General features: G+C 39.7%; 1 protein-coding gene across 2 annotated transcripts in view; it reads right to left on the bottom strand.

The window, feature by feature from the left end:
• Positions 1-17,310, bottom strand: part of DGKB (diacylglycerol kinase beta) — a 504,484-nt gene that overhangs the window by 274,762 nt on the left and 212,412 nt on the right. For both annotated transcript variants that reach the window (XM_084618553.1, XM_084618552.1), the window contains exons 14-15: positions 14,564-14,680; positions 5,635-5,708 (exon numbers count right to left, since the gene is read on the bottom strand). In XM_084618553.1, the coding sequence (XP_084474679.1) occupies positions 5,635-5,708; positions 14,564-14,680 (191 nt within the window). The remainder of the gene's footprint in view (positions 1-5,634; positions 5,709-14,563; positions 14,681-17,310) is intronic.

Below are 17,310 nucleotides of genomic sequence, written 5' to 3'. Positions count from 1 at the left end.
GTAAATGTTTCCCTTTATGCTAAACTGTAACTGTCTGAAACAATGTGAGTGATATGCTCAAGATTGGGAAATGGACAGTTAAATAATTTCTCTGCCCCAGTTTGAAATGTACAGTAGCAAACAGCAATTATTCTGACATGTTGCTTTTTCATGTAGAGGAGGATAATTAATGCACCCTGCCTTGTGACTGGGTTTGGGGGATGGAGGACCGCAGACAGAATCACGAGGCAGAGTGGCAGGTAGCACTACTGCACCTAGCTCATTGGGCGGACTGCTACGATGGGTTGGGCTGATTTTCTTGGGATGAAAATCAAGCCTTTAAAAGAAGACAGACGATATACTGGGAGGCTAAAAATCATCTCTAAAGGAAAGGTGGCTAGACTGGGAGGAGAAGTCGGTCGTAAGAGTGGTCCATTACGGGCATTCATATTAGGTGAATTTAGCTTTAAACCATCCATACTGACATGGAGAAAGGAGTAGAGCATACTGCATAGTGAGATGTACCTTTCCTTAAAAAAGGGTAAAAGGAGCAACATTTCCTGCTAGGACAGTCTGAATTCAAAAGGCATATTTTTGAGACATGGCGCAGAAACAGCTGCAATGCCAAATGAGAGTTTATGAACCCATAGCAGTCATAGCTGGGATCTTGGTTGGGGTAGCCACAGTATTTTTTAAATCACATGTTATGATTTGGTTTAGTATGTGAAGGCTCTCTTAATATCATTATGAGATTTGCTGCACTTCTATGTAATCATTTTTAATGGGAATATATGTTTGGTACACAAAAAACTTGGATTCGTCAGTTTAATCTTAATGCTATTTTCCTGTTATTGTATACTGTATTTAATTGTATTTTTTTCTAATCCTTTATAAACACTTTTTCTCTACAGCCGTAGCGTATCCTTGGTCCAAGTCAATGTTAAAATGTTGTAAACAGAGTCACTATCTAGCCCACCACCTAAAAAGAAAGTATAATTGGAGCAAGTTTCATAGTATCCTTTATTTTATAAATATATCTACTAGTTGTTCAACTTTTTTTGTTTACTACTATATGGATTTCTTTAAAATCTCAAGAATAACATTTTATTAAACTATATAAATTTGCCAAGCCACTGCTTATTGAAAATAATTTGGATTTTATTACTTGTAATAAAGATAACACAAGACACTGCTGAAGAAAAAAAGAGGCTACTAGCCATAGTAACTTTTGTTCTCTGAATACGTTGCCTCAACAGATCAACATGCTGTGTGAATGCACTGTGCCAATATTCAAGAAGATACCCACTTGCCCTACTCTAAACTATTCCTCAGTCTCCTTCCCTTCAGTTTCAGAGGTGTGGCTAGAATAAGAAAGAAACTAAGGGAAAGATACAGGTATTTATAAAATTAGTTCTATAATGCTGAAACAGAAGGGTATGTGTACACTTCCCAAAAGGCTAACTGCATTGAAATGGGGTGGTACAATATGGAGGGGGGTAGAATCTCTGAGCGTGAACTTCTACACTGCTATTTTTTGCCTGACAGCACAAGCCCTGTGAGCCCCAATCAGTTGATATGGACTCTAGATTCACTGCCATGGGCTTGGGATTTTTTTGGTTTTGTTTTTTTGCTGTGTTCATGTACCCACAGTCTCACAGTGGAGATCCGCAGAGACAACATCATGAAGAACTACCGGATTCTTAACAAAATCTGTCACAACCTTTCTTTATTGAATGAAACTCGATTAAAAATTGTAGCTCAGCTCATCATGATACATCAAATAAAGAAAATCCTAAGTAAAGTCTGTAGATCAGCTTTCAGTAAAACATCACCTTAATGTGCATGAGCCAAGATAATGAAATTCTAGTCTATAAAAATTAGGTGTTTTTACACTACTGTAATTTCTATTTGGGGAATGTGCCATAGCTCATAAACCTTAAATTTCAGCCACTTGAAAAGTCTACCGCTGTTGCTGAAATAAGTGCACACACTACGATGGAGTCAGTATGACTCAGAAGAAAATGTTCTCACTCTGGACCAGAAGTTTAGGGGTACAAGGCTCATGCAAGGACCTAACCTAACACAGTAGTTCCCCTTACCTCCTTCAAGTTCTTAAAAAACAAAACAAAACAAAAAACTACAAAACCAAACCAAAAAACACTAACTACAAAAACACACCAAAAGCACGTTTCTTCCAAGGGACCTAAAATCACTCGTCCTCCTTTCAAATACTACTTTTACTAAATAACAAATAAATCCACCCTCAAAAATCCTGGGACTAACAAGGGACAACAACAAACACTGCTGGATAGTCATTGTGGTTTTGTTACATCCTATCCTCTATCTTTTAGCTATATAGTGTCTGGGGCAGAAACCATGCACATGATTCTATATTGCCTCATGCTTTGAGTAGTCACATTTACACCTGTGCAAAGTGAGTGCAAAGTGGGTGTAAAGTGCTATAATTTCACTTTGCACAGGTGTAAATGACTATATAAGGTGCAAAACAGTAGAGAAAAATGCCCCGTTTTGCCCTGTGTAGCCGCTACAGTCTATAATTATCTGTTACCTGTCCTTGGTTGCTGTCCAGATAGCAATTCAAAAAAGGCATTCCAAGAAAATTAAAAAAGTAAAATACTATTACTATGACCAGGTCCTGAAGACTTATTCACACTTAAGAATTAATCCTTTAATACAACATGTGCCCTTAATTACATTCTTGTTATTCTTCTGAAATGTTACTTGCACTGAGATGAAATGACCACAGCAGTACACCTTAAAGGTATAGAGCAAAATCGTCTTCAGAGGATATTCTGCCTATGGGCCAAGAGCACATTTCTAGCCACATTAGGTCTGCCTATGGTGAAAAGATAGTTCCAGTCTCATTTATGGACAGCCTCCTTGTGGTGATTGATTGGGAAGTCTCCATGTTGGCTATTTTAGATCAATTACCTGCTTTTGACACAATTAACCATAAACTATTGTTAACATCTGTATGGGTTATGCCAGTGATTAGCTAATTCGCTTGAGTTGCGTCATTTTTCTTTTCCCCTGAGCATTCAGATGGTAGTTTTAGTCCATTACTTTTTTGCTCTGAGAATCTCTCCAGTGGGTGCCACAGGGTTCTACTCTGTTACCTTTGCCAATACAAATTAGGAGAGACCATTAGGGGACATGGTGAATTAATTGGGCTGTTGTGCCTTAGAATGCAGACAACACTGCATCATCATTTCATTAGACACAGAAAGAACAGCTGATCAGCCTTCTCAGTATCTAGCCAAAACCTGGGAGTGGCTGAGACAGACAAAATTAAGGTAATGTTGGTGTTCGGGAGTGTGAGGGGGGGAATTGGAGAAAAGTAGCAGTGGTTATATTTACTCCTTCCCTTGACTAACAATTTGGGAGTCCTGTTGTAACCTTTGCTGCTTCTTGATATCCAAGTAGCTGCAATGCCCAAGAATACTTTATTTAGCACTTGGCTAGAAGACTGCAACCTAGCCTTCTGGGAGTGTCAAGGCCAGATTAAGACATTGGCACTACAAGCATTACACTAGCTCCTGAAGTTGCATGACGACACCAGAATTTCAGCTTTAGTTGAAAATAAAATTATATTTCTAGCACTCGTGGCTTTGAAGGAAATCTCGAAAATATGACTTGAGAGTAACTGATACAGTGATTTCTGTGCGCGTTGCAGACAGTCTGACACAATAGTTTTAAGAGGTCTGCGCTTCCCCATGCATCATAGTGGGTGTTAACTCTCAAACTTGCTGCTTCGCAGGGGGGTCCAGCAGACACAAGCTCAGTAGAGGAGCTGGGGGTGGGAAGGGGCTCCCTGCCACCACTCTGTCATAGCTCTGCTGGGGTAGTGTGACTACTAAGCTACACTTACACACACGTTTAACTTAACACTTGTGACTAGTCCCATTAAAGTCAATGTGATTATTAACATACATAAAGTTAAGCAGATATGTAAATGTTTGCAGGATCAAGACTTAATATGCTTCCCTTTTGTAGTCCTCATAATACTTGGCCAGTGTGGCCAGTATTATAATGAGGGTGGAAAACTTTTTTTATTGTTCATATTAAGGGTAGATTTACATCAGAACAAAAAGTATGTCTATTGCTCTTTGATAGACCATTAGCCTAAATGGCTAACTATTATGGGAATTATAAAGAGAATTGTTAAAATATCAGAATTAGTACAAGAGATAGAAGAGCAAATTAAATTATAATACTCCTGAGGGAATTCTGCAGGACTGCGCTTCCGCAGAAAATGTCCCTCCGCAGAATTCCTGCAGAAAATGGCAGGGAAGCAAAGGGATGCCACATGAGGTGGGGGCGACCATGGGCACAGTTTTTGGGTGGGATTGCCCCCCTCCAAACAGAGAAGAGGCATTGGGGGGCAAACGGGGTTACATGCCACTGCTCCCCGCCACTTTTGCAAGCGCAGAGCTGCGTCTGAGCTCTGCTGACTCTGGAGCTTAATGCCGCCTCTGGGTCCTAGTGCCAGTCATGCTACCTTTCTGTGTACAACAGTGGGTAACCGCAGTGGGGCTGGGTAAGAGGAGATGGGGGATATGAGGGAAGGAGAGCGAGGGGGAAAGACAATGGGAAAGAAATGGGGGAATGGAGAAGAAAAGGAGATAGGGGAATCGCTGGGAGAAGCAGGAGCCTGGCATGTGGCATCCCCTTGGCATCAATTGGGGCTCTCCCATTAAACAGGCCCATTGAATCCTCACTCTGACAAGCCCTAACCCCCTACACATGGATCCCTCCAACGAGCCCCCCACACCCAGACCCCCACCCCACTGATCCCAACCAGTTACACATGGACCCCTACTCCATCAAGCCCCACTCCCCCAGCACCCAGACCCCACCACTGAGCCCCACACACCCAGACCCGCCCTCCTGAACCCCAACCACCTTCACCTGGATCCCTGCAGAGTCCCATTGCCCCTGTACCTGGAACACCGAAATGAGCCCCTGTGCATCCAGATCTCCCACTGAGCCACCCGTACCCAGATTGCCCCACATGGAAACCTCTCACCTCATACCTAGATCTCCCCACACTAAGCTCTCCACACTTGGATCCTGCTGAGCTGAGCTTGTCCACCCACACCTGGTGCATCTAGTGCAGAGGGCCAGGGCCCTGGGGTGTTTCTGGGGCAAGTGCAGCCCTTGCACTGTGTCACTGTCAGGTGCAGCCTCACTGCCGAGTCCCTGTACCAAAGAAGGTGGGAGCTTCAGGGTGATCTCCCACCTCAATGCTCCCCACTGCCATGCTGGAGCCACATTTATTTACTGACAAATAAAATTTGCAGAATTTTAAAATATTGTGTGCATAATTTTTAATTTTTTGGCACAGAATTCCCTCAGGAGTAATTATATACATAAATCACTGGATATAGTTGATATTTGGGGTCTTGAACCAAGAATATTGCAGAGAACTCACTCTTATCACTAACTACCGTACTAATACCTCTGCAGAAAAGAATACTAGGGATGTCCAAATCTAAGGCATCACATTTTTAAAATGTACTCCAAAAGTCATTCAAAACTAGTTGCTCTTCAGGTTGTCAACTGCATTTTGACACAAAGGATCAACATATCAGAAAGACTGACAAACTTTTAAAACAAAAGAAGAAAAGAACATACCTTTCTCCTTGTTTCCCCCCACTTTTAGGGTTGACAAAAACTAAAAGTGGATGAGTTCCTGGAACTGGAGTGATCTAAAAGTAGGGAATAAAACATGCATTCGTTAATGTTGTGTGTTGCATTCAATTTATCCTACAGTAGACAGAAAGCAACAAGCTTAATGCAAACTCAGCCTGTGCTCCTGTAACTGTAATCCAGTTGAAATAATTCCACAATTTGCAATAATTCCCTTTTGACTGATTTTTTACAAATTTTGTCATTTATTATTCTCTCTCTGGCATACTGCTGTGCTGCCATTTTAAACATAAGTTCCACTGAAATCAATTCAGCCTTGGCACATCTGCTGATGCAAGAAACGAATAACTTTGATCTGAGAGAGCAGGTATATGCCATGGCAGACAAGCAATAAAGAAAACACAAGGTCTCAAGAAAGAAGTGTCTTTTTAAAACAAAGTAAAACTAGCATTCCCAGTCCTTTGGCGAATGTTTTCAGCCAAGTCTCCAGGTGTGTCTGAACCTAAACTATGTGAAATGTTGAACCTAAAGGTGATTTCACAAGATGATCCGTATTTTTTTTCATGTTACTAACCCTCACTAATTGAAATGGCATAAAACCAAGTATTTTTTGTAAAAAGTGTAGCAATCAGTACCAGTCAAAGATAGAAATACTAATATTGGAGAAGTGAATGCTCTCTATGTGCTTCCCCTCTCTCAGCTGGGGATGTAACATAATAGATATTGACAGGTTTCAGAGTAGCAGCCGTGTTAGTCTGTATTCGCAAAAAGAAAAGGAGTACTTGTGGCACCTCAGAGACTAACCAATTTATTTGAGCATAAGCTTTCGTGAGCTACAGCTCACTTCATCGGATGCATTCCAATGAAGTGAGCTGTAGCTCACGAAAGCTTATGCTCAAATAAATTTGTTAGTCTCTAAGGTGCCACAAGTACTCTATAATAGATATTGACATCAGTTTTTAGCTTAGAAGCAAAACTATCACCACCCTAGCAGACAATATAATTGCTTTGTACTTTCAGATATTATGAGGCACATCCTCAGCTGATGTAAATTATCATAGCTTGAGTGACATGAATGAATTTATGAATATATTCACCAGCTGATGATCTGATCCTGTATCCCTTTTCAATCCATTAAGCAACAGTTTTACATTAAAGTTCTCAACACCATTTTATACAAACATTACATGAAAAAACACCTTGAATGCATATTAAGGTTGTAAAGTTGAGCACTCACAAATTAGCAAAAGCCAGAATTAAGAGTGTCCTTGCTCTCAGCTGTTCTGCCTGATCCCCATGGCAAAGTCCTGCTCAGCTCCTGTAGCCCTGGGCTGGAGCATATTCAGTACAGATGGAATCTTCAGGGAGTTTATCTGCTAAACTCTAGCAAGTCTCCACTGAGTATGTGCAAACTGAGATTTTTCAGAGGTTTATAAATTGGCCGGATTAGGTTGATTTTTGATGGAGACAGCAAAAAGCACATAATTGAACAAAAAATTCAGTTTCTATATCAAAATTCAAGTGCTTGCTCCAAAGCACAGAGGCATTAGTAGTTCTCAATAAAATAACTACTATTTTTTTTAATATTGTCAAAATAAAGTATTTCTCCTTAATCTCATTCTCTCTCAAACTTTTTCAGTGAAAACTTCCAAAATACTCAGTCTAGGACAGACATACGCCATGGAAAAATTCAGTTAAAGTTTGATAATGCAATAAGCAATTGAAAAAAAGTCTTAAAATGTAGTGTCATGCAATCTTACTGATAGACAGCACTACCAGTTCCACCTACAACTGTATACAGAGTGGTTCTGATTCTGATCTAATTTACACCAGGGTAAATCAGGAGTAAGTACAGTGAAGTCAATGGAGTTAGCCAAGTGTAAAACCAATACAACACCAGAAGCAGGCCAAATATATCTATACAGAGTATGCACTGGATGTTTGTGCATCAGTATACTTTGGATATAAAATTGCAGGATATATTAAGGATTGTCATGTATTTATTTCTTATCTATAATTTTAATCAATTTTAGTTGTTTAGTCCAATTCCAATGATGTTTTTTCCTGTGAACTAAGTGTAAACCAATGATACTCATTGTGACAAAGATGGACTACCTATCTGAAATCCCTTAGGACTCAGGTTAATTAATGAGACTCATCTTAAGGTTACACATGATCTATTACTTCCTCTAATTAGAAATAATAATCCTGATCATTATGCTGGTTAACTAGAAAGAAGTAAGATTAATGTGCTTAACTATTATTAATAGTCTTCTCTAAGTAGCACAGATCCTCAATGCCACTGAGTTACCTGCACTTTCTTCTGTGATTATGTTTTTTTTTCTTGATACTTTTCTAAACAAAAAAATAAATCTCATAGATGCAATTATTTCCCTTTCAAAGCTTTTATATTTCAAAGTCCAACCATATTATCATAGGTAAAAGTTCTTGGACCATCTAAATAGCCTAATAATCAATTTCTATTCTATTCCATTCTGAAAAAAATAAGGTCTCTTTCAATTAATTTCTTACAGCTTTTCTAAATGACTTTTCTAAATAATGTAGACATTTCCAGATAATTCAAAATGCAACCTGAGATTTAGACTAAATTAGTGAACGTTTTCATGCCTTAATTTAATTTAAAGAAGGCCTTCCTGAAGTCATAGAACAGGTCACTCAAATGATCTGGGCCCAATCCTGCAACAGAAGTCTTGCCATTGTTTTCAATAGAAGACCAGACATCTCTTTACAATGAGGACCACACTACCAATCTCACAGAAATGTTGTGAGGATCTGTTAATGTTTATATAGTGTTTTGAGACTATAAAACAGTAAATAAGTGCCAATTATTAAGTTTTCTGATCCAAATATTTGTCTTCCAAGTTAAACTGCCTGAACACCTGTTTTGAGTAAATTACTGATGGCAGTTTATATATTTTATAGGGAGATGGCAACATTATAAAACAAAAATCTTGTCTTGGATTATTATTGATCCAACAAAGTATAAGCATTTGTTATTTTACTGTGTAATTAAGTAGTAAAAATACACATTAACCGTAACTACAAAAATTTAGCATCAGAGTGTCTTATACAGAAAATTAGGACACCAATATGAATGGACAATTTACTATATTTACTGAATTTATTAACCAAATCTGAGTCCTTATATAAATGTTGTTAGGAAGAACTATAAAATAAGTTCAAAAACTAAAACCCTCACAGATCTGGAGAATCTCACAGACCCATAGACTTTACAACCAAAAGAACCATCATGATCATCTAGTCTGATCTCCGACACACCACAGACCACAGAACCTCACCCGTCCACCCTGTAATAAACCTATAACCTCTGCCTGAGTTACTGAAGTCTTCAAATCTTTATTTAATGACTTCAAGTTATAGAGTGCATCATTTACTCTGGTTCAAACCAGCGAGTGACCTGTGCCCCATGCTGCAGAGGAAAGTGAAAACCTCCCAGGGTCTCTGCCACTCTGACCTGGGGGAAAATTCTTTCCTGACTCCATATATGGTGACCAGTTAGACCCTGAGCAGATGGGTGAGACCCACCAGTCAGAAACCTGAGAAAGAATTCTCTGTACTAACTCAGAGCCCGCCCCATACTGTATTCTATCTCCAGCCATTGGAGGTATTTGCTAATAGCAGTCGTGGATGGACCATATGGCATTTTAGGCAAGCTCATCATCACCATCCCCTCCACAAACATACCAAGTTCACTCTTGACACACATTAGGTTTTTGCCCCCACTACATCCCTTCAAAAGCTGTTCCAGAACTTCACTCCCCTGATGGTTAGAAACCTGTGTCTAATTTCAAACCTAAACATATTGATGGCCAGTTTATATCCATTTGCTTTTGTGCCAACATTGACCCTTAACTTAAATGACTCCGCTCCCTTCCTGGCGTTTATCCCTCTGATGTATTTATAGAGAGAAATCGTATCTCCCCTCAGCCTTTATTTTCTTAGGATAAAAAAGCCAAGCTCCTTAAATCTCTTCTCATAAGGTAGGTTCTCCATTTTCCTAGTCATCCTAGTAGCCCTTCCCTGCACCTGTTCCAGTTTGAATTCATCTTTCTTAAACACGGGAGACTAGAACTGCACACAGTATTCCAGATGAGGCTGTGACAGGTTGGACTCCTTAGGATGCCACCTGATGTGCTGACATACCACTGAGCCCAATTCTTATGCCAGTTTGGGCACCCTTTTTACCTGTCTTGCTGAGTCAGGCTATTAAGCCTCCTCCAGCACACACACAGGCAGGGCTACACCCAACTGCAGAATGAAACAGACATTGAGATCAGTTCTGGGAAGGCTCAACTTAAGGGGACTTGCCCCCAGCACACAGGTGTTCACCTCCCTTGGAGTGCAGACCGAAAGATATATTATAAAATCCGCCTCTTCCCTCCTCCCCCACCCAGTTAGAAATTACACAAACTGGGTTTAATAATAAACAAAACAAATTTTATTAACTATAAAAGGCAGATTTTAAGTGGTAAAAGGGGTAGCAGACAGAACAGATCAGATTACTAAGCAAATGAAACCAAACACGCAAACTAAGCCAGTTTCACTAAAGAAATTGGTTACAAATAGTATTTCTCATCTTACATATTGTTGCAGGCAGATTACAGAAAGTCTTGAAAGGCAACTGCACTGGTCTCCCTCTTGAGACCTCAGGTATTATTACTCACAAGCTAGATGCTCTTCCAGCTTGGGTTCAAACCTTACAATTCTTGACAATAAATGGGCATGAATCAGACATCAAGCATTGTAACATTAAAAAACCAGTAGGCAAGCACTTCAATCTCCCTGGACACTCAACAACAGACTTAAAAGTAGCCATTCTTAACAGCAAAAAATTCCAAAAACAGACTCCAGTGAGAAACTGTAGAACTGGAATTAATTTGAAAATGTGACACCATCAAATTAGGCCTGAATAAAGTGGCTGGGTCACTACAAAAAGTAATTTCCCCTCTATTGATACTCACACCTTCTTGTCAACTATTGGGAATGGGTCACATCCACCCTGATTGAATTGGCCTCATTAGCACTGACCCCCCAATTCGTAAGGCAACTCCCATCTTTTCATGTGCTATGTATTTATACCTGCCTACTGTATTTTTCACTCCATGCATCTGATGAAGTGGGTTATAGCCCATGAAAGCTTATGCCCAAATAAATTTGTTAGTCTCTAAGATGCCACAAAGTCTCCTCACTGTTTAAGCTCTTTCACAGTCCATTTTCTCTGCTAATGGCCCATTAGTCCTGTCTGGCTTTTCCACTGTTGTACCTGAAGGGCTAGTTGGGGTTGACTCCCAAAGTAACACACACAGGCATACAAACTGGATAATTACATTCAGTCAATCATAACCTTTCTAATGATATCTTACATGAGCCATCTTGCATAAAGTATATCTCAGTTATGTCATATTCATATCATAAGCATATTTTCATAAAGAATATGGAGTGAAACATCACTGAGGCTAGGGCCTTGTACGATGGTAATAACACTTCTCTACTGGAAATACCTCTCCTGATGCATCCTAGTATTTCATTAGCCTTTTTTCAGGCCCACATCATACTGGCAGTTCAGAGTCAGCCTGTGATTGACAAGGTCTTTCTCCTGCTTTGTCACTTCCAACTGATATGTCCGAAGTTTGTAGCAAAAATTCTTATTGTTAGTCCCTAAATGCATGACCTTGCATTTTGCACTAGTAAATTTCATCCCATTTCTACTCCAGTTTTAAATGTCATCCAAATAATCATGTGTGATATTCTCATCCTTCTCTGTATTGGTAACACCTCCCAGGTTTGTGACATCTGCAAATTTTATTAGCACACTCCAACTTTTTGTGCCAAGGTCATTAATGAAAATGTTAAATAAGATTGGTTCCAAGACTGATCTCCACTAGTAGCCTCCATCCAGCCTGACAGTTCCCCTTTCAGTATGACCCATTGTAGTCTTCCCTTTAACCAGTTCCTTACCTACCTTTCGATTTGTATGTTTATCCCCACCTTCTCCAATTTAACTAATAATTTCCCATGTGGAACTGTATCAAATGCCTTACTAGAAATCCAAATAGATTAGATCTAATGCATTTCCTTTGTCTAGAAAATCAGCTTATCTTCTAAAAAAAAAGAGAGATCGGGGTTGTCCTGGCCTGACCTTTTGTAAGGTCATGTAAAACCATGTTGTATTTTATCCCAATTACCATTTACCTCTGTGTCCTTAACTACTTTCTCTTTCAACATTTGTTCCAAGATGTTGCATACAATTGAAGTCAAACTAATAGGACTGTAGTTTTCTGGATCGCTTTTTCTTCCTTTCTTAAACATAGGTACTATATTTGCAATTCTCAAGTCACAACCTCCGAGTTTACAGATTTATTAAAAATCCTTGCTATTGGATTTGCAATTTCATGTGCCAGTTCCTTTTTAATATTCTTGGATGAAGATTATCCAGGCCCCTGATTTGGTCCCATTAAGCTGTTTGACTTCCGCCTCAGATGTAGTGATTTCTACTTCCATATCCTCATTCCCATTAGCCACTTGCTACTGCCCCCCCTCCCAAACTCCTCATTATTCTTATTAAAAACTGAGGCAAAGTATTCGGTTAGGTGTTGGACCATACCTATATTATCTTTAATCTCCACCCCACCCTCTGTCCATAGTGGTTCCACTTCTTTCCTTGTTTTCTTCCTATGGCTAAAGTACCTTTTATTGTTGGTTTTAATTTCCTTTGCAAAGTCCAACTCTGCTTGGCTTTTGGCAGTTCTCACTTTTCCCCTACACTTTCTGACCTCCAGTAAGTAGCTTTCCTTTATGATCCATCTCTTCTTCCATCCCTTGTAGGCTTTCTGCTTTCTCTTAATATTTTGTTTGAGAAGCTTGTTTATCCAGTTTGGTCTGCAACTCTTCCCTACAAATTTTTCCCCTTGCTTGGGATGAAGGCTCTAGACAGTTTCTGCAAGTTTGTCTTAAAGTAATTCCAAGCTTTGTCCACATTCAGTACCTTGACTTCAGTCCAGTTAACTTCCCTAATTCCCTTAATTTTTTTTTAAATTGCCCTTTTAAAAGCAAGGCCCCTAATTGCAGATGTAATTTTAGCTTACAGTGCATTAAGTCATGATCACTCAAACCAAGGTTGCCCTTTAAGTAATTCTCGCTACTTACCAATACTAAATTAAAATAGCATTCCCTCTTGTTGGTTCAGTGACTATTTGGTGAAGAAATCTGTTGGCTATCACATCCAGGAATATCTGGGCTCTATCATTATTGGTAGCACTTGTCCTCCAGTCTATATCTGGGATATTAAAGTCTCCCATGACCACACAATTTCCAGTAGTATTTATTTCATTAAAAATATTAAAGAAGTCTCTGTCCTTACCCAAATCTGATCCTGGAGGTCTGTAGCAGACCCCAAGCACTATATCCCACTGTTGCCTTTCTTCCCCAGAGTGATTTGACTCAAACAGATTTCATTATATCCCTTACACCAATTCTAATTTCTTTACAGTCTACCTCACCATTAGTATACAATACTACTCCACCATCTTTATCTTTATCTCTGTCTTTCCTGAGCAGCACATACCTGTCAGTACCTGTATTCCAGGCATGACTACTATTCCACTGTGTTTCCATTCGCCCTATAATATCTAGTTTTACTTCCTGCACCAGTAGTTCTAGTTCCCGCATTTTGTTACCCAGGTTCCTTACACTGGTGTATAGACATCACAGTTGTCTCTACTTGGCTTCACCCAGATTCCTTGCCCAAGTAGGTACAGTCATTTTACTGCCAACTGCTGCAGCATCACATGAGGAAAAAGGGGGACTTTGAAGTACACAGGATGATCCAAGCCATTTAAGACTTTAAAAGTTAAACCAGCACCTGAAACTGCACCTGAGTGCTTCTGAAAATTCCAATGGAAACACCCTAATGGGCTATTTGGGTCACGTAGATTCCAAGAAACAGCTTCCGGGCCAAACAAATAATAAAAGTACTTTTCATCACTAGCACTAGCAGGGCATCCTAAAGTAGTAAAGAATCCAATAAATCCACCAAGCTTTGAATCTGTCTTACAAAATGCAGGCAAACTCCCTCAACCAAAGGCATAGATATCACTTTTGCCAAATCTTCTGGTTGTTTCCCTGACCTACTACTATAAACTCAGGCTCATATGGACAAAGCCACAGCAATCTTGCCTTCAACCAAGCTTGAATCCTGGTAAGAAACAAGGTATTACTCTATTATTGTTCATATAGTTCCATATGGAGGATTCTCTGCTCCTTGAAGTCTTTAAACTACGATTTGAGGACTTCAATAGCACAGATATAGGTGTGAGGTTTTTTGCAGGAGTGGTGGGTGAAATTCTGTGGCCTGCCTTGTGCAGGAGGTCAGACTAGATGATCATAATGGTCCCTTCTGACCTAATTATATATGAATATGTGTGCATGGTGCTTTACAAAATAAATAAAAATGGAGTACCTTCACCATGTATCAGATTAATGGAAACACAGAACTTAGTGTTATCTACAAAGTATGGACAACATAAGCTGTACAATCAGCTGTTGAAGGGCCTGAATCATGCTTTGGCCCGTTACTGGTACATTTTTGTGGCTAAAAATAATTTAAGAGTTTTGGAAGTTCCACCAGTCTCATTCTAGAGAGCTGAGAACCAGGAGTGAGAATCCTGCACAGATGACATTCTTAGAGAAGGGAACATTTACATTATTGTAAGGTAAACTGTAGTATTTTCTAATACTTAGAAGTATTGGGAATATTCATATCGTACTGTAGGAAATGGTTCCTTTTTAAGGTTGCTCAGTGTGTTTTCTTCTCTTAATCTATAAATACCCATATAAAAAACAAAACAAAACAACAAACCCACAACAATCACACCTGAAGTCCTTGTCCATCTACAGTGACAGAATTTGCTCTTTGCATCTTAGTCCGTTCTCCCAATTTGTTCATTTGCTGGGGACAGCTCTTTTCCTTTTTCACAGTTGCCTGTCTTTCCTAGAAGAAAAGTATAAAAGGGCATTTTAACATGGAATACAAGTTTATTTTAGCTGACAAAGTGGAGCTGCGTACGAGCTTTTCCACTAGACGCAAAGATTCAGATCTTACATTAGTGAAAATGAGACCTCAGTCAAGTCACTACGTGACGTTTGTCTACTTCACACAACATCTATTTATGTGCCTAGACGTGCCACAGAGGCTAGGCAATAGATAGATGACAACTGTCCAATCACAAAAGAAATGCAATGGTGTGAAAGATAATCTGATATTGTATTATCCCCATCTGCCAGGTCTAGGTTCTCTAACATGGAAGCTAATCACATAAATTCCTAATAATTTAAAATGAAATTCTTTAACAGATCACTAATCTCTATAAAACTGTTTCTGATGCAGGACAGACAGTTTTTTAAGGGCACTTTCATTGGGCACTGGCAAAATATACTCATACTTTCAGGTACTGTAATAAATTGACTATATAGATTTAAGAGAAATATTTTCTTTTAGAAAAGATACATTTTGTGGAATAGGGAAACAATATACAGAGAGCACAGCTAACCTACATCAGACTTCTAAGAGGTTGGCAACTTCTGATAATATTGATGCACAGGGCATATGGGTGTGTGAAAGACAGAGAAGATACAACTCTGTAGAAAGAGAAATACTGTGAGATTTGACAACCAGACTTTCAACTGTTATCAACTAGTTTCACCAAACTTTGCGATACCTTTAAAATTAAAAAGAGGGAGAATTCTACTTGTTCTCTGTATTATTCATTTATTACTCTATTTATAAAATAGATCCATCATGTCCTTTTTCACATGTCCACAAAATACAATGCAAAATTATATGGAAGATCTTGATTACGTAAAACCTGTATCCCCAATCCTGGGCTCTATTAATTTTATATCACTCCAGACATACAAAGGGGCTTTGAACTAGCCAGGGGATTAGACTGGCACAGAACTACTTCAGCAGGAAACCACATGAAGGGCACTTTTGTGCCACTCCCCCACTCCCCCCAACTGTGCTCAATAAGCAATGTATTAAATGCCACAGCTTATGTTACATACTGGGGCAAATCAATCCCTGGAGTACTTGCAGCAAAGCCAATGGGGTTTCACTGCAATTATTTTATCCCATTCTTTCTAAAGAAGTTTAAACTAATTAGTAAGAGATTTTGACACAGATTCTCTGGCATAGCTGACAGGCATTCGACTTAGTACAATGCCTGAACAGAACTATTGTTATTGGGGTTTACTGGGGGGCAGCAGAGGCTTTATACTATCATTGTGTTCCCCAAATCAGGGTCTGGGCAGGGGTCATTCTTGCCCTGGCAGAAATTAATGCTCCTAGTTGCCTCTTGATGCCCTAAGTTGTACCTGGCTGCTTATGGCCACAAAGAGACCCTTTCAGCAGCCAGGGATTGCTGAAGGACAGTAGCACTCTGACCTCCAATAGGAGCCTACGGGTGTATAGCACAGAACAGATATGGCACTCTATACTTGCTGGATATTTTCCCTACACAGTAAGAACCTTCAAGAAGACAGTTAAGTTGGCCTTTTGGATGCTTTTCACTTCTGTACCAGTACAATAGGATTATAGTGGGCTGGGAAGGGGCTCCCTGGACTGCCCCCCGCTTCCTCCCCCAGGTCCCACTGTCCATTCTTTACCCTCTAGCACTTGGGGAAGCTTTCTGAGGCAATTGCATAGGGACGAAGGATTGGCTCCTCCTCTTCCCTTCCCCTTGTGAGAAAGGAGGATCTGTCTGGAAAGAGGGCTAGTCTCTCAGACAGCCCCTGGATATCCAGCTCTAAGGGCTTAGTCTCCCAGAGTCTATTACCCCTTCATGGGGTTTACTTTCTACCCCTCTTCCTGGGACATATTGCTTTGCTTCAATCAGAACGGTTTCCTACTCTGCTGGACTACCTCTGTTACCCTCAGTCTCTGGGTGGAGCAGCCTTCTTCCTGTTCACTACCCCTTCCAGTGGTAAATTCCTCCTTTTAATCTCCTGCTCCTGCAGACTGAACAAGCCTTCACGGTACATCTTGTTAGTGTGGAACATGCCCTGAAGAGCTTGTTAGTCTCCTCCATACCAGTGTGAGGACATGCCCCTTCACAGGGCCCAAGAATCTGGCATGTAACTTAGTTGTTTTAAATATCAAAGTACATTTAATGCTTAGTCAAGGGACAGATTAACAGTGTTGGCCAGGCATTGTACAAGCTTACCTGAACAGCCTTGGCAATGCATCTCAGCACTGACCTACAAAACACACACATTCTCTGTGTTGCCCCGAGACTGTCAATAGTGCATGGCTTTTATGATTTTTACAAATTGGGACCAGGATGAGACAACCAATCTGATTTTCATTTTTTATCTAACACAAGAGTTAAACTCAGATATGCTTTGCACAAACCCACTGTGCCACTCACTCTAGTATTTTTAAATGGGGAATCTGGTAGTGCTATGAGCGAAGAGAGACGATTTCAAATATTAAAACAAATTCCGCACAACAAGAAACATTCTAAACAACTTTGGAAATAATTATTATCAGCAAGATTAATTACTCAAAAATTAATAAGAGCTACATGAAGAGAAAATACATGAGTTAAGTAGGATTTTGTAATA

This window comes from Lepidochelys olivacea (genome assembly GCF_965140295.1).
Source record: "Lepidochelys olivacea isolate rLepOli2 genome assembly, chromosome: 2".
NCBI lineage: Eukaryota > Metazoa > Chordata > Testudines > Cheloniidae > Lepidochelys > Lepidochelys olivacea.
The sequence above is the reverse complement of the archived record's forward strand: the minus strand, read 5'-3'. Positions and strand labels throughout refer to the sequence as shown.